The sequence below is a fragment of the Manis pentadactyla genome, chromosome 15 (genome assembly GCF_030020395.1).
Source record: "Manis pentadactyla isolate mManPen7 chromosome 15, mManPen7.hap1, whole genome shotgun sequence".
Lineage (NCBI taxonomy): Eukaryota > Metazoa > Chordata > Mammalia > Pholidota > Manidae > Manis > Manis pentadactyla.
In genome coordinates, this window is record NC_080033.1 from 10751911 (window position 1) to 10775231 (window position 23321).

The window sequence follows — 23321 nt, forward strand, 5'->3', positions numbered from 1 at the left end:
TCTCAGAGAACCCACACCCTTCCTGCTATGAAGTATAGGCAGTCATAGGTCATCCCTCTAAGCACGCCTTTTCCTGGGAAATCAAGTAATTGCTTAATTTAAAACCATTTTTCAAAGATATTGAAGATGTCAGTTTCTACTGCTCTTCACAAGGATTCCTCAACCAAGGGACCCTTTGGTTAGAGATTAGTGCAGGTCAGTGGATCTCAGTCATGGGTGATTTTGTCTTCCAGGGGAAATATGGCTATGTCTGTAGTCATTGTTGGTTGTCACAACTGGGGACAGAGAGTCCTAGTGGCATTTATAGGCAGAGCCCCCAGATGGTGCTGAACACCCTATTGTGCACAAACAGCCCCAACATGATGTTACCTGGCCAGTCAGCAGTGACATGACAACCCTGCAGTGTGGCTGCCCCCAGAGTTCTCAGGAGGCTTCCCCTCACCCTTCTCTTTCCCATCTCTCCCGACCCTCCTCTACACCCAGCCCCCTTTGCTAGCATGCTCACCTCCAGTCCTGGTGAACCTGAGTGTGCCCTTTGTCCAAGGGCAGCACCTCTTCCACCAATATCTCATTTCATCGGCAGGAACATCCTCACTCCCACCTAGAAAGGGTTTTCATGAAGAATTCCAAAAATGTAAGCCTATGTGTCCTCACTGGGAGCAAGGCTTTTAAGAATGTCCAAATGATCCCCACCCCCCTGAAGGTGGCTCTCCTCAGGCTGGGGCCCCCACCTGGTGACGCGGGCATCTCTTCTGCAGATGTGGACCCGGGCAAGCTACCCTGGCCACCCTGCTTCTCCTGGGCCGCCACCTGCACACACCTGCCCCTCTCCTGCAGAGGGGCTATGACGTGGTCGCTACCCATCCAGAACAGCTGTAAACCCTCACTGCTCATCTGCTCAACCCACATTCCATTCTCAAAGGTCTCAGATAGTGCTGTGCAATTGAAATACAATGGAAAATACACGTGTCATTTTACATTTTCTAGCAGTTGTATTTAAAAATGTAAAAACAAACAGATGAATAAGCACATGAAAAGATACTCAACATCATGAATCATTAGGGAAATGCAAATCAAACCACGATGAGACATGACGTCACACCACTAGGATGAGAAAAAAAGAAGAAAACAAAACAGAAAAAAAGTGTTGGCAGAGAGTGGAGAAATTGAACCTCCTGTGCATTGCTGGTGGGAATGTCAAATGGTACCAGTTGCTTGGGAAAGAGTTCAGAGGTTCCTCAAAAAACTAAGTATAGAATTACCATAACATCCAGCAGTTCCATTTCTGTGTATGTCTTGCCAATGGATTTCAGCCCGGGCAAGTTCACTGTGGATTCAATGTGACCAAAGAAATGACAGTAGAACATTCTTGTGGTGAAAGGGTTATGCCCAACTTTATTTCCACGGTGGCAGGTTAATCACTAGGATCCCATCCATTCAGAGCAAGTCTGCATGCAGCAAGTCCATCTCTGCCTCTGGGCCTCTCTGTCCTCGCAGTCATCTCAGTCTCTGTCCTCAGTGCTGGCACCACTCCAGCCTCTGCTCTGCTCTCCTGTAGCCTTGCAGCTGTGCCACCGTGTCGCCCAGAGCAGTGAGCAGGGCTCTTTATGTAGAGTCAGTAACGACACATTGCCCACACGTGTGTAGAGAGCTAGCCAACCAGGGCCAGGTAAGAATCCTAGCCACAGGAACTTTCACTTTATCCATAGGTATATGCCCCAAAGCCTCGGAGCCAGGACTTAAACAGGTATTTGTACAACCTTGTTCATAGCAATGTTCTTCACAGTAGCCAAAAGGTGGAAACAACCCACGTGTCCACCAACAGATGAATGAGTAAACAACAGATGAGTGGTAGGCACATGCAATGGAATATTATTCAGCCCCAAAGGGAAGGAAAGGCTGACACTTGCTGCACCATGAATGAAACCTGAACACATTATGCTCAGTGAACTAAGCCACACAAAAGACTTGTACCGTATGATTCCACAAATATGAGGCAGCTGCTGGCCTCCTCCCAGGCTGGGGTCAGGGCTCCTGGGTCTCAGGGAACATGGTCTCTCCCCGGGTGTCACACAGGTGGTGACATGCTTCTAGTATATGGTTTCTCTCATCCATTTAATGGTTATTTACTGAGCATCTGTGAGGTGTCAGGCCCTGGGAACTCCAGAGAACAGGACACACCTGTGCCCTGCACTCATGGAGTTTACCTTGTAGCAGGGAGACAGGCCCTCAGAGTGAGTCACAGAACTGAGGAGTTAATTATAATGGGGAGAAGGGCCATGGAGGGAAAGTGTCTGGAGCATCTGGAGCATGGAATGGAGTCTCACCTGATCTGGAGGTGCATGGAGCACCCCTGAGAAAGGGACATTCTGGCGAGACCAGGAGTATGAGTGGACATTCGCCCCTTGAAGGAGGGAAGCTGTGGAGGGAGGAGCTGCCTGCAGAGGGACCCGTCTTCGGGTGGGCAGATGCCTGGCTGGCTGGAGGGGCTGACGGCGTCCGGTGTGGGAGCTTGGAGAGCGAGAGGACTGTGGGCTCAGCGAGGCTGGCACGGGTCAGGCCTGCTGGCTGTGGGCGCTGCTGAGGGAGGCCAGCAGCCACTGGGGTGGCTCCAGCCTGCGGTAGCTCTGCCGCCCTCTGGTGTAAAAGGAGGGAATTGCAGCAGTTACCAGACCGCTCTCATGTTTATTCAACATCATCTGTAAACGTTTTCCGTGGGTCACATATGTTAACGCTCCATCATGCTGCAGCTCTGCAAGTCTCCTGTTCTGAGAACTCCGGCCCCTACCTCCATGGGATGTTACCAAACTTAGACTTCCAGTAATGTGTATCAGCTTGTTTGTCTCGTGTTACACTGTGTGTGTCCCCAGCTGCTATTGTGCGTGGCTGGAGTGCTGGGTGGTGGGTCTGTGGGGAGGGGGAGGAGGAGCAGGGAACCGGGCATGTCAGGAGGGGAAGGTCTTTGTCAGGGAAGCAGAGGTGGGCCACGTGCTTCCCAGAGACAGTTGTGGAGAGAGTAGAGCCCATCAGGATAACTGAGTCAGAGGAGAAGCTGGGGCCTGGTGAAAGTCCACACAACATACCAGGTCCACCCTGTTGACCGTCCCGTAGGCACAGGTCTTTGTAGTCTAGATGAGCGAGGCCCCTGGATTTACTCATTCTGTGCCTGCCTGTGTCCAGCTGTACACATAGAGTCAGGAGGAGTGTAGGGGCAGCTCCTATCCAATTGGAGTTCAGGGATGCAAGGTCACCATGGCCCCTGGGGAGGAGGGATATCCCAGAGAGAGAGCCCCTGGGCCTTGGGGAACTTAAGGGCAGGAACAAAGCAAGGACCAGCAAGGACAACACTGGGACCTTCTGCACGCATGTCCATGTTTCCAGGATTTCCTGTGGCTAAGGGGGATGGAGGCCATTCCTTGCAACTGGGGATTGGGGGGTTGCTGGCCCAGGAGAGTGAGGCCTGCAGGAGCTGGTACAGGAATGGAGAGTGTGAGATGTCTTGGGGATTTGGGGTTCCCCTCTGGCATGATACAGCTGGGCTTGTGTCCCCCATGAGCAGTGGTGTCTGAGTACATCTTTCTGGGGGTGATGGTGGAACCTCATGTGGAGAGAGATCTTGTCCTGCATGTTCCCCTCTATCATTGTGTCTCAGTCCAGGAGTCTCTCTCCCTGTAGAACACTGCTTTCCTGTTCACACACTTCTTCAGGGAGAGGCCACCCAGGAGGGTTGAGGTGGGGTGGAATGTGTAGATGTGTGTGGAACCTCTCTGGAGACTTCCCTTCATTCAGTGGCTGAGCCTTGTCCCAGGGTCTCGCTCATAACCCAGGCTCTCCAAACACTCTCCTCTCACCTTTCACTGGATTTGGGCACTGCCCAAATTTTGTAAAGTGCCTACACCTTGGGATTATTATGGGCATTCTCCTGTTTACTCCCATGTGCACATCAGAGTCTGGGTGCCATCCACCCCACCCCACTGGAGGAGGACTAGAGCTGTTATTCCTGAGAGCTTATCATGTGCCATCCTTGGAGGCACTTGGTGTCCGCCACATTATGGAGATGGTGCAGCTGAGGCCAGAAAGAGGTGATATCTGGAGTGGAATAAGCCAACAATGACACACAGTAAAACTAACACAGGTCAAGTCTCATGTTTGGATGCTTTGAACTCAGTGCAAGTCTTCCAAGGACCTTCCACCTCATTCCACTGCATAATCACAGTAACTCAATAAATAAAGTGTAGCATCACATCATTTTACAAAGAAGAAAAGAATTCTATTCAGAGTTTAAAAATATACAGGAAGGGAAGAAGATCACCCATATTTCACATCCAGCCTGAGGGGGTCACTCTTGCTGGAACTGACAGAGTTGGAGACCTCACAACTCCCAATATCCTCCCTCCTGACAGGGTCTGTGGTGAGGGCCCTGTTGTCCTGGGACAGCTTCATCCTTTCTGTGAGTGGAAATGTCTGGTCATTGAATAACCACTGGATGGAGATTCCAGAATTATTGGTGAAGCAGGTCAGGATCACAGTGTCCTTATGTTCTGTGACTGTGGTATCACTGGCCCGGATGAAGGGCTGCATCTGTGGAGAAACAAAGGAGGTGACTGTCTGTGAGTGATCTGGGGTCTGTGGCCACGCTCCTTCCTCAGAATACCAGCCAGCTCTCAGATCCTACAGTAAGCTCTGTAAAGGTGTCCCATGAGGATGGCCCTGACCTCTGCAGAAGGATGAGTGTCTTTGCTCCCGTGATGGTCTGGAAGGAGAGGGTTGTACCTCCCCTTGATCCCAGACCTCCCCAGGGTGACCCCTGAGCAGTCCCATTGGACGTCTCTATAGTATCAGCACCAGGAACCTCTTCTCAACTTATGTGTCCCGCAACCTCATCAAGGTGGAACTTCTCTCCCATGAATTTTTTTTTACCTTTTCCTAGAACTTTCTTTTACTTCAAAAAAGATCAGGGCTTGCTCCTCATGTACACTTCTTTATACGTTGGGGACGGCACCTTGCCAGCCTTGTCCACTGCTGTGGCCAGGAAAGCTTTACATAAATTAGGGAAGCCATTTACATCTGTTCAAGAATTTCTTAGGGAATGAGGATAGCCCTGCCCAGTCTTTGTGATCTTAGGACCCAGAGAAGTTGCAATCTAAAGGATTTCCCAGTCTGAAGAGGAGTTTAATGTCCAGGTCTGTGGATTGAATATCATAGTGAGAGAAATTAGAGAGACATGGTTACTGTTTTAAATAAACACTGGCATTCTTTTTTTTTTTCTTCAAGGTAGGAGAGCCAGAGAGACCTTTATCGAGAGATACAGTAAGAGGACAGACAGAGCTCCTGGTGTGAGCCAGAAGGGACTAGAGAGTCCCAAACACTGGCATTCTTAAAAATAGAAGGAAACTAGGGGGCGGAAGATGGCGGCGTGAGTAGAGCAGCGGAAATCTCCTCCCAAAACAACATATATCTATGAAAATAAAACAAAGACAACCCTTCCCAGAATAAAGACCAGAGGACACAGGACAATATCCAGACCACATCCGCACCTGAGAGAACCCAGCGCCTCGCGAAGGGGGTAAGATACAAGCCCCGGCCCCGCGGGAGCCGAGCGCCCCTCCCCCCAGCTCCCGGCGGGAGAAGAGCAGACAGAGCGGGAGGGAGACGGAGCCCAGGGCTGCCGAACACCCAGCCCCAGCCATCCGGGCCAGAGTGCAGGGCCCTCGATACTGGGAAAACAGGGCAGCAAGAACAGTGAGCAGGCACTGGAGGCTGGGCGACAGAGGAATAAGAAAAACGCGCGACCATTTTTTTTTTTGCTTTTTTGCTGCTTTGTTTTGGCGAGCGCTTTTTGGAAGTCTTAAAGGGACAGGGACCCCAATATTAGGGAAACAGGGCAGAAAGACCGGTGAGCAGAGGCCTGAGGCTGGCACCGGAGAATAAAGAAAAACGAACGACCACCTTTTTTTTTTTTTTTTTAATTAAAAATTTTTTTTTTTTTTTTTTAATTAAAAAAAATTTTTTTTCTTGTTTTTTTTTTGTGGTCGTTGTTTTGTTTTGGCGGGTGCTTTTTGGAAGTCTTAAAGGGGCAGGGCGGGTCACTTAATCCAGAGGTAGGGAATCCGGGATCTCTGGGCACCCTAACCCCTGGGCTGCAGGGAGCAGGGAGGCCCCTTACGGAGATAAATAGCCTCCCAGCAGCTCCTGCTCCAACGCGACTCCACCATTTTGGAGTAGCTGCCCGAGCCAGGCCACGCCCACAGCAACAGCGGAGATTAACTCCATAGCAGCCGGGCAGGAAGCAGAAACCCTGTCTGCGCGCAGCTGCGCAGCACAAGCCACTAGAGGCCGCTGTTCTCCCAGGAGAGGAGGGCCACAAACCAACAAGAAAGGAAGTCCTTCCAGCTGTCACTCGTCCCAGCTCTGCAAACTATTCCTATCACCATGAAAAGGCAAAGCTACAGGCAGACAAAGATCACAGAGACAACACCAGAGAAGGAGACAGACCTAACCAGTCTTCCCGACAAAGAATTCAAAATAAGAATCATAAACATGCTGACAGAGATGCAGAGAAATACGCAAGAAAAATGGGATGAAGTCCGGAAAGAGATCACAGATGCCAGAAAGGAGATCGCAGAAATGAAACAAACTCTGGAAGGGTTTATAAGCAGAATGGATAGAATGCAAGAGGCCATTGATGGAATTGAAATCAGAGAACAGGAACGCATAGAAGCTGACATAGAGAGAGACAAAAGGATCTCCAGGAATGAAACAATATTAAGAGAACTGTGTGACCAATCCAAAAGGAACAATATCCGTATTATAGGGGTCCCAGAAGAAGAAGAGAGAGGAAAAGAGATGGAAAGTATCTTAGAAGAAATAATTGCTGAAAACTTCCCCACACTGGGGGAGGAAGTAATCGAACAGACCACGGAAATACACAGAACCCCCAACAGAAAGGATCCAAGAAGGGCAACACCAAGACACATAATAATTAAAATGGCAAAGATCAAGGACAAGGAAAGAGTGTTAAAGGCAGCTAGAGAGAAAAAGGTCACCTATAAAGGGAAACCCATCAGGCTAACGTCAGATTTCTCAACAGAAACCCTACAGGCCAGAAGAGAATGGCATGATATATTTAATACAATGAAACAGAAGGGCCTTGAACCAAGGATACTGTATCCAGCACGACTATCATTCAAATATGACGGTGGGATTAAACAATTCCCAGACAAACAAAAGCTGAGGGAATTTGCTTTCCACAAACCACCTCTATAGAACATCTTACAAGGACTGCTCTAGATGGGAGCACTCCTAGAAAGAGCACAGCACAAAACACCCAACATATGAAGAATCGAGGAGGAGGAACAAGAAGGGAGAGAAGAAAAGAATCTCCAGACAGTGTATATAACAGCTCAATAAGCGAGCTAAGTTAGGCAGTAAGATACTAAAGAGGCTAACCTTGAACCTTTGGTAACCACGAATTTAAAGCCTGCAATGGCAATCAGTACATATCTTTCAATAGTCACCCTAAATGTTAATGGGTTGAATGCACCAATCAAAAGACACAGAGTAACAGAATGGATAAAAAAGCAAGACCCATCTATATGCTGCTTACAAGAAACTCACCTCAAACCCAAAGACATGTACAGACTAAAAGTCAAGGGATGGAAAAACATATTTCAAGCAAACAACAGTGAGAAGAAAGCAGGGGTTGCAGTACTAATACAAGACAAAATAGACTTCAAAACAAAGAAAGTAACAAGAGATAAAGAAGGACACTACATAATGATAAAGGGTTCAGTCAAACAAGAGGATATAACCATTCTAAATATATATGCACCCAACACAGGAGCACCAGCATATGTGAAACAAATACTAACAGAACTAAAGGGGGATATAGACTGCAATGCATTCATTCTAGGAGACTTCAACACACCACTCACCCCAAAGGATAGATCCACTGGGCAGAAAATAAGTAAGGACACGGAAGCACTGAACAACACAGTAGAGCAGATGGACCTAATAGACATCTATAGAACTCTACATCCAAAAGCAGCGGGATATACATTCTTCTCAAGTGCACATGGAACATTCTCCAGAATAGACCACATACTAGGCCACAAAAAGAGCCTCAGAAAATTCCAAAAGATTGAAATCCTACCAACCAACTTTTCAGACCACAAAGGCATAAAACTAGAAATAAACTGTACAAAGAAAGCAAAGAGGCTCACAAACACATGGAGGCTTAACAACACGCTCCTAAATAATCAATGGATCAATGACCAAATCAAAATGGAGATCCAGCAATATATGGAAACAAATGACAACAACAACACTAAGCCCCAACTTCTGTGGGACACAGCAAAAGCAGTCTTAAGAGGAAAGTATATAGCAATCCAAGCATATTTAAAAAAGGAAGAGCAATCCCAAATGAAGGGTCTAATGTCACAATTATCGAAATTGGAAAAAGAAGAACAGATGAGGCCTAAGGTCAGCAGAAGGAGGGACATAATAAAGATCAGAGAAGAAATAAATAAAATTGAGAAGAATAAAACAATAGCAAAAATCAATGAAACCAAGAGCTGGTTCTTCGAGAAAATAAACAAAATAGATAAGCCTCTAGCCAGACTTATTAAGAAGAAAAGAGAATCAACACAAATCAACAGTATCAGAAACGAGAAAGGAAAAATCACGACGGACCCCACGGAAATGCAAAGAATTATTGGAGAATACTATGAAAACCTATATGCCAACAAGCTGGGAAACCTAGGAGAAATGGACAACTTCCTAGAAAAATATAACCTTCCAAGATTGACCCAGGAAGAAACAGAAAATCTAAACAGACCAATTACCAGCAACGAAATTGAAGAGGTAATCAAAAAACTACCAAAGAACAAAACCCCCGGGCCAGATGGATTTACCTCGGAATTTTATCAGACATACAGGGAAGACATAATACCCATTCTCCTTAAAGTTTTCCAAAAAATAGAGGAGGAGGGGATACTCCCAAACTCATTCTATGAAGCTAACATCACCCTAATACCAAAACCAGGCAAAGACCCCACCAAAAAAGAAAACTACAGACCAATATCCCTGATGAACGTAGATGCAAAAATACTCAACAAAATATTAGCAAACCGAATTCAAAAATACATCAAAAGGATCATACACCATGACCAAGTGGGATTCATTCCAGGGATGCAAGGATGGTACAACATTCGAAAGTCCATCAACATCATCCACCACATCAACAAAAAGAAAGACAAAAACCACATGATCATCTCCATAGATGCTGAAAAAGCATTTGACAAAGTTCAACATCCATTCATGTTAAAAACTCTCAGCAAAATGGGAATAGAGGGCAAGTACCTCAACATAATAAAGGCCATCTATGATAAACCCACAGCCAACATTATATTGAACAGCGAGAAGCTGAAAGCATTTCCTCTGAGATCGGGAACTAGACAGGGATGCCCACTCTCTCCACTGTTATTTAACATAGTACTGGAGGTCCTAGCCACGGCAATCAGACAAAATAAAGAAATACAAGGAATCCAGATTGGTAAAGAAGAAGTTAAACTGTCACTATTTGCAGATGACATGATACTGTACATAAAAAACCCTAAAGACTCCACCCCAAAACTACTAGAACTGATATCGGAATACAGCAAAGTTGCAGGATACAAAATCAACACACAGAAATCTGTGGCTTTCCTATATACTAACAATGAACCAACAGAGAGAGAAATCAGGAAAACAACTCCATTCACAATTGCATCAAAAAAAATAAAATACTTAGGAATAAACCTAACCAAAGAAGTGAAAGACTTATACTCTGAAAACTACAAGTCACTCTTAAGAGAAATTAAAGGGGACACTAACAGATGGAAACTCATCCCATGCTCGTGGCTAGGAAGAATTAATATCGTTAAAATGGCCATCCTGCCCAAAGCAATATACAGATTTGATGCAATCCCTATGAAACTACCAGCAACATTCTTCAATGAACTGGAACAAATAATTCAAAAATTCATATGGAAACACCAAAGACCCCGAATAGCCAAAGCAATCCTGAGAAAGAAGAATAAAGTAGGGGGGATCTCACTCCCCAACTTCAAGCTCTACTATAAAGCCATAGTAATCAAGACAATTTGGTACTGGCACAAGAGCAGAGCCACAGACCAATGGAACAGACTAGAGAATCCAGACATTAACCCAGACATATATGGTCAATTAATATTTGATAAAGGAGCCATGGACATACAATGGCGAAATGACAGTCTCTTCAACAGGTGGTGCTGGCAAAACTGGACAGCTACATGTAGGAGAATGAAACTGGACCATTGTCTAACCCCATATACAAAGGTAAACTCAAAATGGATCAAAGACCTGAATGTAAGCCATGAAACCATTAAACTCTTGGAAGAAAACATAGGCGAAAACCTCTTAGACATAAACATGAGTGACCTCTTCTTGAACATATCTCCCCGGGCAAGGAAAACAACAGCAAAAATGAGTAAGTGGGACTATATTAAGCTGAAAAGCTTCTGTACAGCAAAAGACACCATCAATAGAACAAGAAGGATCCCTACAGTATGGGAGAATATATTTGAAAATGACACATCCGATAAAGGCTTGACGTCCAGAATATATAAGGAGCTCTCACGCCTCAACAAACAAAAAACAAATAACCCAATTAAAAAATGGGCAGAGGAACTGAACAGACAGTTCTCCAAAAAAGAAATACAGATGGCCAACAGACACATGAAAAGATGCTCCACATCGCTAATTATCAGAGAAATGCAAATTAAAACTACAATGAGGTATCACCTCACACCAGTAAGGATGGCTGCCATCCAAAAGACAAACAACAACAAATGTTGGCGAGGCTGTGGAGAAAGGGGAACCCTCCTACACTGCTGGTGGGAATGTAAGTTAGTTCAACCATTGTGGAAAGCAGTATGGAGGTACATCAAAATGCTCAAAACAGACTTACCATTTGACCCAGGAATTGCACTCCTAGGAATTTACCCTAAGAATGCAGCAATCAAGTTTGAGAAAGACAGATGCACCCCTATGTTTATTGCAGCACTATTTACAATAGCCAAGAATTGGAAGCAACCTAAATGTCCATCAATAGATGAATGGATAAAGAAGATGTGGTACATATACACAATGGAATACTACTCAGCTATAAGAAAAGGGCAAATCCAATCATTTGCAGCAACATGGATGGAGCTGGAGGGTATTATGCTCAGTGAAACAAGCCAAGCGGAGAAAGAGAAATACCAAATGATTTCACTTATCTGTGGAATATAAGAACAAAGGAAAAACTGAAGGAACAAAACAGCAGCAGAATCACAGAACTCAAGAATGGACTAACAGGTACCAAAGGGAAAGGGACTGGGGAGGATGGGTGGGTAGGGAGGGAAAAGGGGGGGGTATTAAGATTAACATGCATGGGGGGGTAGGAGAAAAGGGAGGGCTGTACAACACAGAGAAGGCAAGTAGTGATTCTACAACATTTTGCTATGCTGATGGACAGTGACTGTAAAGGGGTTTATAGGGGAGACCTGGTATAGGGGAGAGCCTAGTAAACATAATATTCGTCATGTAAGTGTAGATTAGTGATAGCAAAAAAAAAAAAAAAAAGGGCAGTTCCTGTGTGGTAACCTCCAACGAGTTCTACACAAGGGTATAAAGGGCATATAAAAGTGTAGGCAAAGGGTCTGTTTGTGTTTATACAGAGGATCAAAGCCTAATTGGGCTACCCCGAAAATGAACTAAGATACGATATGAAAAAGAACTTCCAACATCTGCACTCTCTGGAAGACTCATGCCAGAAGATGATCATCAAAAAACCCCAACAAAGATCCACGCACTGCTACAGCTGTAGATGCACTCATCCCACCAGTTCCTGGACTTGCCATGGGAATGAGGAAGGAGATATCTAAGCTGGCCTGTGCATACAGTAAAACAACAAAATTGGACTGGATCTATACTGTTGGAACTCAACCAAGAATTTGGAGAAGTGCAAATTGTAGCGCTCCAAAGTCTTACAACTACAAACTATTTATTGTTAAAAGAACATATGGCATGTGAACAGTCCCCAGGAATGGGTTGTTTTAATTTGTCTGATTTCTCTCAGACTGTTCAAGTTCATTTGGACAATATCCACCATATCATAGATAAGTTTTCACAAATGCCTAAGGTGCCTAACTGGTTTTCTTGGTTTCACTGCAGATGGCTAGTAATTACAGATATGCTTTGGTTATGTAACTATACTCCTATTATGTTAATGTGTGTGTGCAATTTAAGTAGTAGCTTAAAACCTATACATGCTGAAGTTACTCTACAAGAAGATATATCAAAGAAATAATCAATCTTCCCATGTTTTCTTCCGCCTGCTACTTCTATAGCTTTTCTTCTTCCTTCCTAATTACAACCCTTAAATAGAATTCGTGCCTCATATCAAATTTACCGAGTATCATAATTCTTCCAAGTGGTAAAGATACCTCAAGACAAATGATGGGCATAGAAGCCACAGGGCATAAATATGCAAAGAAGTAAAAAGCTAACTTTTTCAAACAATAAGGCTTCTCTCTCACTTACCAACTTCACATTTCCCTGTATGGCCCCGGAAGATGACTGGTTAGCCAGAGACGGGTAAGATTCCTCAAGGGAGGAACAACCTAAGACAGGCACAGTCGCAGGGGGGCCATCAGGTGAGAAATTGGGGATCAACAGAGGTGAGGCTTAGAACCTCACCCCCCCGTTCTGAGAGAAATCTTCTGCATACGTGGATGTTTTATTGCCCTGGTCTAGCTTGGATTAACACTTAGTCTACAGGCACACACCTGATCATCTACATGTGCTCTCTTACAACACTAAACTATATTTTCTACCTTTATCTTGTATCTACCTACCACTTCAGCATTTTATTAAAAATAATAATAATAAAGAGAGAAATGTGGTATCCACATATAAATCAAGTATAAAAACCAAATGAGTATTCATATTTGAACTGACTGTTTATAGTTCATAATGCATGAGCAAAACCGAAAGTTTCTGTGATGACTGCCCTTGTACTGTTCACTATGTAACTTATTCATTATGTAAGAATTTGTTCTCCATGTAAGAACTTGTTTGTTATGCCTCAGAAGATTGGAGACTGACGAAAATTAGGCTTGGGGTGGATTAATGATTGTGCATTGAGCATTGACTCCCCTATACAGAATTTTATTGTCGTTAACAACCATTTGATCAATAAATATGAGAGATGCCCTCACAAAAAAAAAAAAAAAAAAAAAAAAAAAAAAGGACAGACTTCCAATGGTAAAATAAATTAGTAACCGGGATGTAATGTATAGCATAAGGAATATAGTCAAGATATTGTAACAGCCTGGTAGGGTGATAGCTGGAACCTAGAATTATGTATATAAATGTTCTACCACTGTGTTGTACACTTGAAACTCATGTAATGTAATACTGTGTGTCAACTACCCTTCAATAAAAAATAATTATTAAAAAAAAAAAACTTCACCCACACTAGAGCAGTTGCTGTCTGAAGATGTCACAGAATAATTGGATATATTCCTCATATTTCACTTTCATCCTCATGACTAATATATTATTATTGATATTTTTGTTCCCCTTTATCCACCTCACCCTCCCCACCCATTCACCCGAATGGCTCCTCCATGGTAACCACCAGTTATTTTTCAGTGTCTGTGAGTCTACTGTTGCTCACATTTGCTTGGTTTTTCTTGGAAGATTTCACAAATAAGTGAAATCATGCAGTATTTGTATTTCTACACTTGGTATGTTTCACTTAGTATAATACCCTCTAGGTCCATGTATGTTTTTGCAAATGGGTTGATTTCTTTCTTATGGCTGAATAATATTCCATTGTGTATGCCTAGCATGTGTTTATCCATTCATCTACTGATGAACACAGGTTCCTTCCATAACTTGGCTATGGTAAATAATGCTGCAATAAACATAGGGTGCATCTATCTTTTTGCATCAAGGACTTTGTTTTCTTAAGGTGAAGTCCTACAAGTGGAACTACTGGGTTTTATGGTATTTCTATTTTTTGGTTTTTGAGTAACGTCCACACTGCTTTTCACAGTGGCTTCACCAATTTACATTCCCACCAACAGTGTAGGAGGGTTCCCTTTTCTCCACGTCCTCACCCACATTTGTAATTTCATGTCTTTTAGATAGTGGCCATTCTGAGTGGTGTGGGGTGCTATCTCACTGTGGTTTTGATTTGCATTTCCTTGATGATTAGTGATGTGATACGTTTTTTCATATGCCTGATGGTCATGTGTATTTCTTTGTAAAAATATCTGTTCATGTCCTGTAGAAGTTTTAACCCAATAAGTGATAATAAACTTAAGATAGAAGCAGCAAAAAAAAAAAAAAAAAAAAAAAAAAATAGAAGGAAACTACTGCAACATAATAAAGGCCTCATGTGAAAGGCATGAAGCTAACCCCATACTCAATGGTGAAAGACTCAAAATTGTAAGATCATGAACAAGAGGAAGATGTTGCTGTCACATTTCTAATCAGCAAGGTACAGGATGGAGTCCTGGCCAAAGCAATTAGGCAAGTAAAATAAATACAATATATACAAATTGGAAATGAAAAAATAAAATGTTCTCTGTTTGCAGAAGGTATGTGCTTATATTTAGAATACCTTAAAGGTTCCACATAAAAAGAATTTGAATTGATAAACAAGTGCAAAAATTTGCAGAATGCAAGCAGCACACAAAATCAGCTGTGCTTTTATACACTAATACTGAACTATCTGAGAAATTAAGAAAAGTTTAATTTACAATAACATCAAAAACAGTAAAACACTTAGGAATATGCTTAACCAAGGATGCAAATTTGTTTACAAACCTACATCTACACGCTGCTGAAAGAAATTAAAGACACAAATAAATGGAAAGACATTGCATGTTCATGGATTGGAAACTTAAAATTGTTAAGATGACTGCCCAAGATACTCACAGATTCAATGCAACCAGTATCATAATCCCAGTTACATATTTTTCAGAAACAGAAAAACTCAAAATTCATATATGGAATCTCAGGGGCCCTAAATAGCCAAAATAACTGGAAAAAACAAAACAAAACTGGAGGACCTTTACTTTCTGAATTTTAACACCTATTACAAAGCTTCAGTAATCAAGATAGTGTGATATTGGCAAAGGCAAACATATAGGGCAATGGAATAGAATAGAGATCCTTGAAACAAATCCTTGTATGTATGGTCAAATGGTTTTCAACAAGGTTGCCAAGATCACTCCAGAGGAAAGGACAATCTCTTCAACAAATGGTGATATCCACATGTAAAAGAATGAGGTTGGACCATACTTTATATCATGTACAAAAATTAAGTCAAAATGGGTCAAAGACCTAAACGTGGGACCTAAAACTATAAGATCCTAGAAGAAGCATAGGGCAAAATCTTCATGACATTGGTCTGCAATGATTACTTGGATATGACACCAAAAATGTAGACAACAGAAGAAAAAGTAGATAAATTGGACTATATCAAAATTAAAAATGTGCATCAGGGGATTCAATCAAGAGAGAGAAAGGGTATATCACAGAATGGGAGAAAAACCTTTGCAAATCATTAACAGAAAAGGGATTAATATCTAGAATATATAAAAACCTTCCGCAGTTCAACAGTTTACTTTGAGGAATCTTTACTCTTCCGTCAGCATATTTTCCTCCCATATGTGGTGCTTCCCGAAGCTGAGAGACCACCCAACCCCATTCCAGGCTGGACCCAAGGTCTGCCATGAAAAATCAGGAGAGCAAGGTGAAACAGAATCCAAGGGTGTGGTGGAAGATTTCAGTGAGAAAATTTGGGACTTTCTGTGGGACCTGTGCTAAGAAATAAATACTTCCCGGATCTTTTCTGAAAATGAAAAGACTTCACCACAGTGGGCACTGCAGAGGCTTCAGGGATCTACTTAGCAGAGACTTTGATAGTCTTGACTGTTGTCCTGTTAACTCCAGTGCCAGAGTTATGGGCGATGCAGGTATAGGATCCACTATCATTCGCAGTGATGTTGGGAGTAAAGAGCTCCTGTGTGGATTGCTTGGGCCTCCCATTGATAAGCCAAGAGTACTGTGCAGGCGGGTTAGAGACTGCGTGGCAGGAGAGACTGAGGTTTTCCCCTGTACGGTAATGGGATTGTGAAGGGGAAATGGTGGGGGTGTCCGGGCCATCTGGAGCAAACAGAAAAAGGCACATGTGATGTAATCAGAGGGAAGGGGAAGCTCCTAGTCTGTATAGGGGCCACGGTGTCCCTCTGAGCTGGGTCACAGCCTTGTTTAGAAAGTCCCAACCATAACCCCCTGTGTTCACTGAGCCTGAGTCTGAGACATTACCCCTGTCTCTCCAGGCACAGGTTGTTGACCCCGAGCCTCTCAGGACAGGAGCAGCCCCTCACCTCCTAGTCTTGGGTCAAGGCCGGGGAAGACATGGCCAGCCTGGGTGTCCAGGGGTCAGGGCCATGTCCTTGGACCTGAGAGGGACTGGTGTGGCCTGGCCTGAGGCAGCGTGGATTTGGGCTGCAGCCCAGGGCAGGTGGGGACAGACGTTACTCACAGAGCACATTCAGGGTGAGCGGGTCACTGCGGTGGGCGCTCACTGGGTTCCGGGCTTCACACTCATAGGGTCCTGTGTCATTCCTTGTGACACTGAATAGAATGAGAGTCCTGTGGTCCTGGGACAGCTCCAGCATGGTGTTGTCCATGAGGCTCTCGATGTCTATTGACCACACGTAAGTTGTGTTCTGATTCTGAGGTTCACACATTAACACTACAGGGTCCTTGTTCTCCACAGGGTTGGACTCGTTGCTTGTGATGAAGGGTTTGGGTAATTCCACTGTGCAGAGAACAGAGAGAACATTGCCCTGTGTGGTACCTTTAATTCCTCCAAAGGCATATGCAGTCAGAGGTGGTATCTCTTACCTCTCAGCCAATCTGAGTCCTTAAAAGATGAAGATAGTGCATCTGTGTATCTCAAGATAAATTCCCGAGGATCTGAGAGCTCAGACAACATATCTCCCTGCTCTATGTTGGGAGAGAGTAAAGACTTTCTCAAGTCAAATAAGCACCAGGGTTTGGTCATGAAAAGACACAGGACAGGAGACAGTGCACTCCTGGTGCCTCTCCTGGTTCTTCACTGACCATCCTGGCTTGAGGACTAGGGATTTGAACAGAAATGACACATGGGGGAACCAGGAGCAACTGAGGTTAGTTCAGGAGTCAGACTGAAAGGCTTCCAGGTGGGGCAGTTCTGTCTGGTTACTGTGACTGACAGGAGACAGCAACCCCATAAAGAATAAATCAGAGTCAAGACTAGAAATGCAGAGAAGAGTAAGGGGCACGGGCAGGAGATGGCACTGGGAGCAGAGCGGTGTGCTCTGCCTTGGTCTTTAAAGTCTCCTTTCCCACTGCAGAGGGCATTGAGGACCATGTTGGTCTTTCCTGAAATGTCTGTGGAAGTTTTCAAATGCAGAAGGGGTGACTGGTAGGAAGGGGCAGGCAGGCCCTCATGGACCGTTCCTGTTCAGCACCTATGCGATAAAAATTTGAGGAGAAGTTAAATTGTTTAGATATGTAAAGATAGTTATTAATGCCCCAAAGGTCTAAGACCAGATTCTGGAGGATTCTCTCTCTAGAGAGCACTAAAGGTCACAGGCCAAGTTCTGCTTTCCATTCAGGATCCATCATGATCAAAGGAATATGCTAAAGTGTGTCTGAAATCCCAGACTCCCTGGGAGGGAGACGTGTGAGTCCAGGTGGGAAGGCAGAAGTGATCGGGGGGAGTCTAGTGCCTCAGCTCTATAAGGGGGAGTGACCCTGAAGCAGTACAGTGACCCTGGTAGTTATAAATTTAGAGAAGGGGTCCTTGTCAGCAGTCCCAGGACCCTCAGGCAGAGGCGGAACAGGCTGACACCAAGGGTGCCCCTCAGGCCAGGCTCCAGAGGATCTTTTTGAGGTCATGGTCACAGGGAGGGGCCAGGGGTCTGGACTGAGGCTCATGTACCAATGCTGAGTCCCTCCCATCAGCGGGTCCTCTTCTTGGTTGGGAATGTGGTAGAGTCTGGATTCAGGTAACAAATCTGATCTTAAGAAGTTTTTTCCCCACTGTGTGTGTCCTGCACTGAATGCTCCAGATCAAGGTGGGCCACACTGCAGAGGGGGATGCAGGCACAGCCTGGTCTGTCAGTTCTCTGTGTGTGAAGTAGATTCCACCCCGCTGAACACCCAGAGGTAAGAAAGGAATTACAGTAGACTCGGAGCTGTACGGTTTCTTTCCCAACCTGAATATGTTTCCTGATGATTTGTAGAGTATAGTATTCTGTGTCCTCCTCAGTGACCTTCCAGAACAGCAGGGATCCATTGCAGTATATTGTCTCTTGGCCACTGTTTGCAAGCCCAGGGGCAATTTCATGTGTGTCTATTACATATGATAAAATCAGATGGTTGAGATCTACACGTTCCCCTTTGTACCAGGCAAAGCCTTGAAGTTTCTCAGGCAGATTTTGAGCAAGCAGAAGAACATCCTGCCCTTGGACAGCATTGGGCTGCACCGACTCCACAGTGAGCTGGGCAGTTGTGGGCAGGTTCCAGGTTAAGAGTGAGACTAGGAGGGAAGAGGGAGAGATCCATCAATATGGAGACCTGTTATTGGGATAGAAAGATGGGGCCCTGGTTCCTGAGCAGGTCTCTTCATCCCTCAGCCTTGGTATGTGTGTGTGTCTCCTACTGGTCAAGGTCAGGAGCACAACCACCATGACTTCAGCCCCTCAGCCCCTCTGTTTGCAATGCTCTTCCCAGTGCCTGTCTGGTTCAGGCCCACACACTGAGGGCATCCTTCAGAGACACCTGGTCTGACCACCTCCTCTAAAGACCCTCTGTGTCCACTTTCTGACCGGCCCCTGCTCTGTTCCCTCCACGGTCTTGTCTGCCCCTGACAGCACATTCTAGATCTCCCTGCGTGTCTGCCTCCCTCCCCTAGAACGTGAGCCCCAGGCGGCAGGGCCTGATCTGGCTGCACCCAGCGGGGGAACAGGGTGCAGGTACCCAGGCGGCAATGAATCAATGTTCCCAGGCCCTCCGTGTCCCTCCTGGGGTTTATATGACAAAATCTGAGGTTGGTGAGAAAGGGCGATATTTATTAGCCCTTGGTTATAGTTTTATTTTTATTTTAGTGTCACCTCCCATTATTTTTCTTCTCAGTTTTCCTAATTCAATACTCAAGAGATGAATAACCTGTAAACCTCACAGCAGTGGAGATTTCCCTGCCTCTGACCACTTCCGGACCATGAACCCTCCTGCTGCTGAGCCGCAGCCCCGCCCGCCCCTGTGCCCCTGTCCCCGCCGCTCAGGCGCAGAGGGAAGCCGCTGCCCCTCTCGGAGCCCTGTCCGCCCCCGGAGACCCCAGCCGCTCTCTGTCTCCCATCCCGCCGCCCTCTCCCTGGGAATCGTCCCCTCTCACCTGCCAGCAGGAGCCCTGCCAGGGGACCGGCCCTCGGGGGGCAGGGGCTGCGAGGGGCGCCAGGGTGTCCGCTGCTGGTCAATGCCTGCCTCTGTGAGAAGAGTTTCTTCTCCGGAACCGCTCGAACCACTGCCGTCCCCAAGTGCCGGCTCTGCCTTCGTCCCTCTGAGCTAAACCTCCTCCTCTGATGAGAGTGCTTCGCTAGGTCACGTGGGGAGGAGCGGGAGGGTGGGGGGGTTGTATATCCCGGGACCCTCCCTCTCCCCGCCCCTCAGCCCTGCCTACCACATCCCTTCTTCCCCTTCTGGGGGACTGTTGAGACGTCTCACTCTTCATCTGTGACCAAGAATGAGACTAGGAGGCTAGGTCTCCTAGTGAGACCAGGTTTCATGAGACCCCAAAACACACACACACACACACACACACACACACACACTCGGCCTTGATGGATAAATCCAAGCCTATGACGTTGGTGTCTGCAGCTTCCCCACAGCTCCAATTTCGGTGTAGTCAGCCTCCCCTCAGGCCTCGCACCTCCACATCAGTCTTTTCCTTTCAGAGGAGGAGCTTGGGGACTACATCAGGACCTTTTGTCACAGGATGTCACCCTGCTATGCATCGGCATCATCCGTGCAACTTGATAATCACTGTTGGATGCTCAGGTGACACCTTAGAAATGTTGCTTTAGGAGCTGCTCAGGTGACGTAGGTGCTGAGCCAGGCTGAGACCACATGATCCGTGGGGTGTGTCAGCCTGTCCCCCTCTGTTGTGCTCAGGGAGGCTGTGCACATCCTGTTCCAATGAAGATTCTAGCTCAGCAGGTGTAGGGTGAACCTGAGAGCCTGCATATTAACATAACAGCCCCCAGAGGTTGCTGGTCACACTGATAACCACCCTGTCAATAGCAAGGCTGATGGGGACCCCTTCCCCTGAGAGGACAGCCTACCCACCCACCCCAGTGTGACCTCTGCTGTGCCATACATTACTGTCAGCCCCACACACAGGGCCCCAGGGGTCTTCACACACTGCACTGAACCTCCAATGTCCAGTGGCTCTGGTCCAGTATATCCACTTGATTGACTTCCATGTCATTATGAGACCTCTGAGCATTTTTCCTGGGTCAGCACTGGGCTTGGCCTTTGGATACCACAGACAACAGGCCTATGTGGTCCATGCACTTGGAGCAGGGAGCCAGGCCTTCGGGAGGTGATCGCAGAAGTATGAAGTTAAGAGGGGGAAGAAGGGAAGTGGTCGCAGCATCTAATGAGCTGTCTGGGGAAAGTGTGCTTTTCTGGAACCTCAAGTGTGAGTGGGTGTGAGTGGACCGTGGCCCTGTTAAAGATAGAGGCAGAGGAGGGAAGATTTGCCTGCAGAGGGACCCATCTTCCTGTGGGCAGGCACCTGCATGTTTATTCAACATCTGTAGACATTTTCCATGGGACACATATATTAATGCTCCATCATGCTGCAGCTCTGCAAGTTTCTTTTGCTCTGAGAACTCCACCTGTTCCCTCAAGGAGATGTTACCAAACTCAGATTTCCAGGAATATGTATCAGTTGGTTTTTGTCTCAAATAAATTGCAGTGTGTGTGTCCCGGTGGCCTTGGTGTGTGGCTGGAGTGGTGGGTGGTGGGTCTGTGGGAAAATGAAGGAGGAGCAGGGAACCGGACATGTGAGGAGGGGACGGTCTGTGCCAGGGGAGCAGGGCGGGGGGACGGACGATGTGAGTCATGCCCAGGGCCTGTTGTCTAGATAGAACAGGGTCCCTGACTCTGGGGACAGAGCACCACAGACCCCTCCATGTCCCTGGGCCAGGTGAGGTGGGAGGTGCTTCCCTCCTGTTCATCAGGACCTGGGCCTCAGGGCTGAGATGGCCGCACACTCACAGCCCCACCCAGTGCCTAGAGGGACCCCAACAGTGCCCATTTTTCTTCTCTCTCCCTTCCCTTCCCTGGGGTTTCTTTCCTGCCCCACCTTCTCCCTGGTTGTGGACAGCCTCGGCCAGTGGCCCCACCTGCTCCCGTGCCAGGCAGCTGCCCTGTGGTCACTGCCCCCTCACAATGTGTGGGCTGCCCAGCTGTGACCTTTGTTCTGACCCGGCCCCCAAGAGGCAAGAGCAGTGGAGCCAAGATCGGCCTCTCCCAGGTGCGCACATGCTGGAGAGCCTGACTGTGAGGGATCCTGAAGGAGGCCCCAGGAAGGATCTGGACTCATGGGTGCCGGGTCACAGGGTGACCCCACTCTAGGGTAGGATGGACCCAGGAATGCAGGCTTCCAACTCCTGCGCACAGTCTTCTCAGTAGCTCTTTCTCTGGCTGTAGCCCTGAGCCCAGCTGGAGTCCTCCAGAGAACGCACAGGCGGTCCTGGAGGGCGTGGGCTCCCAGGGGAGCGTAACAGGGTCAAAAAGCTGGCATCTCTGCCTTCTTGTACCTGCATCCCTGCTGCCTTACTCTCGGGGTCAAAGGCTTCTGCTCAGCCCTGGAGCCCTGCAGGTAGGCTTGATAATCATCAAAAGGAATTTTCCTCGTGACTGAGTATTGATGCAACCAGCCCCTCACCCAAACTCGCCTCCCCGGAGGAGATAAAGAAGTATGTACAGAAATGACGACTGGATTGTCAAGGACTTACAGGAACAATGTAACCAGACCCATGGGAAATGACTGGAGTTAACTACTCAGAGACAGGGAGTTTCCAACCCTTCTCAGACCCTTGCTGATGCCCAGATGTGGGAAGTCCATCCTTACCTTCTGGCCTCAGCCCCCTTCTGTTCCCCCTTCCCTAATGTAACAGTAGCTTAAAATCCACCCTAAGTTTGGTGGTGCTTTAGGACACTAGTCATCTTCTCGGCCTGCCGACTCCCACATACAGTTGCTCTCCTGCCCCAACACCTTGTCTCTCTATTTACTGGCTCGTCATGCAGGGAGTGGCAGGAGCTTGGACGCGGTAACAGCAGGTCCTGGGTCCTCGCACAGAGTGAAAGGGGTCCGGCTTTGTTACCTCCCCTTCCCATCTCCACAACAGGATCTGTAGAATGGCCGGCTCAGGTAGAGGCAGAATCCATGTCATGCCTCTTACAGAATTAACTTGTAAATGTTCCAGAAAAAAACGAATAGGAAAATACAGAGAGGTGATAGATGATAGAGGCAGACAGACAGGTGACAAAAAGACCAAAGATGATGGCAGTTTCCTCTCTGAGGTGGACACATGACCATCATTCTTTCTGCTTGTATGTTTCAAATTTTTCATAAGAATTAAAGGAATTTCCTCTACTTTTATAAGGGTCAAAATCATGGAAAAGGTGTGTGCTGGATACTGTTCAGGGATGAAAATATATTGGATGGAAATTTTGAATTTAAAGAAACTGTGGGGATGTCACCAGGTGCTATAAACTCCGAATCTCCTGCCTTATGAAAGGTAAACTCCCCAAGAGCCAAAATATCTGATGTTTTTCTTTAAAAGACTTTCATCTCTGTAGGAGGTGTTGTTGGTGCCCATCTCAGACCCTTTCTCTGAGCTGCGTGTTCCCCATGCATCCTGACGGCCGGGCACAGGGCTCTGGAGCCCAAAGTGAGGCCGGCCCTGGGCAGCAGTGTGCGCGCCAGGGCCCTCTGGTCAGGCTGCAGCAGGCTTCGGCCAGACCTGCCCCTGCTAACTTCCTCAGCCTGTGCTGCCGGGATGGCCCCAGCACTCCCTTTGGGAATCTCTTGAATCCTGTCACGTGCCCTGCTTCTAGATAACAGGACCTGAGACAGTCTACACCAGCGGCGATCCTAGAAAGCCAGCTCCAGGTGTAGT

The 23321-nt window shown here is 46.5% G+C and overlaps 1 protein-coding gene across 1 annotated transcript; it reads right to left on the reverse strand.

Annotated features, from left to right (window-relative positions):
* Positions 1-3887: 3887 nt before the first annotated feature.
* On the reverse strand, positions 3888-19861 carry LOC118918110 (carcinoembryonic antigen-related cell adhesion molecule 6-like). The gene is made up of 7 exons (XM_057493352.1): positions 19855-19861; positions 19526-19726; positions 18314-18670; positions 16625-16903; positions 15984-16242; positions 15797-15803; positions 3888-4581 (listed from the first exon to the last, which is right to left on the reverse strand). The coding sequence occupies exons 1-7, from the start codon at positions 19859-19861 to the stop codon at positions 4309-4311; spliced, it is 1383 nt and encodes a 460-aa protein (XP_057349335.1). The 3' UTR covers positions 3888-4308.
* Positions 19862-23321: the final 3460 nt, after the last annotated feature.

Excerpts from the sequence above, each read along its gene's own strand:
- LOC118918110 (XM_057493352.1), bottom strand. Across the intron at positions 16,904-18,313 it reads CGTACAGCTCCGAGTCTACT|TGGAATTACCCAAACCCTTC; the intron begins GTAATTCCTTTC and ends TTCTCTGCACAG. Across the intron at positions 16,243-16,624 it reads GCTCACCCTGAATGTGCTCT|ATGGCCCGGACACCCCCACC; the intron begins GTGAGTAACGTC and ends TGTTTGCTCCAG.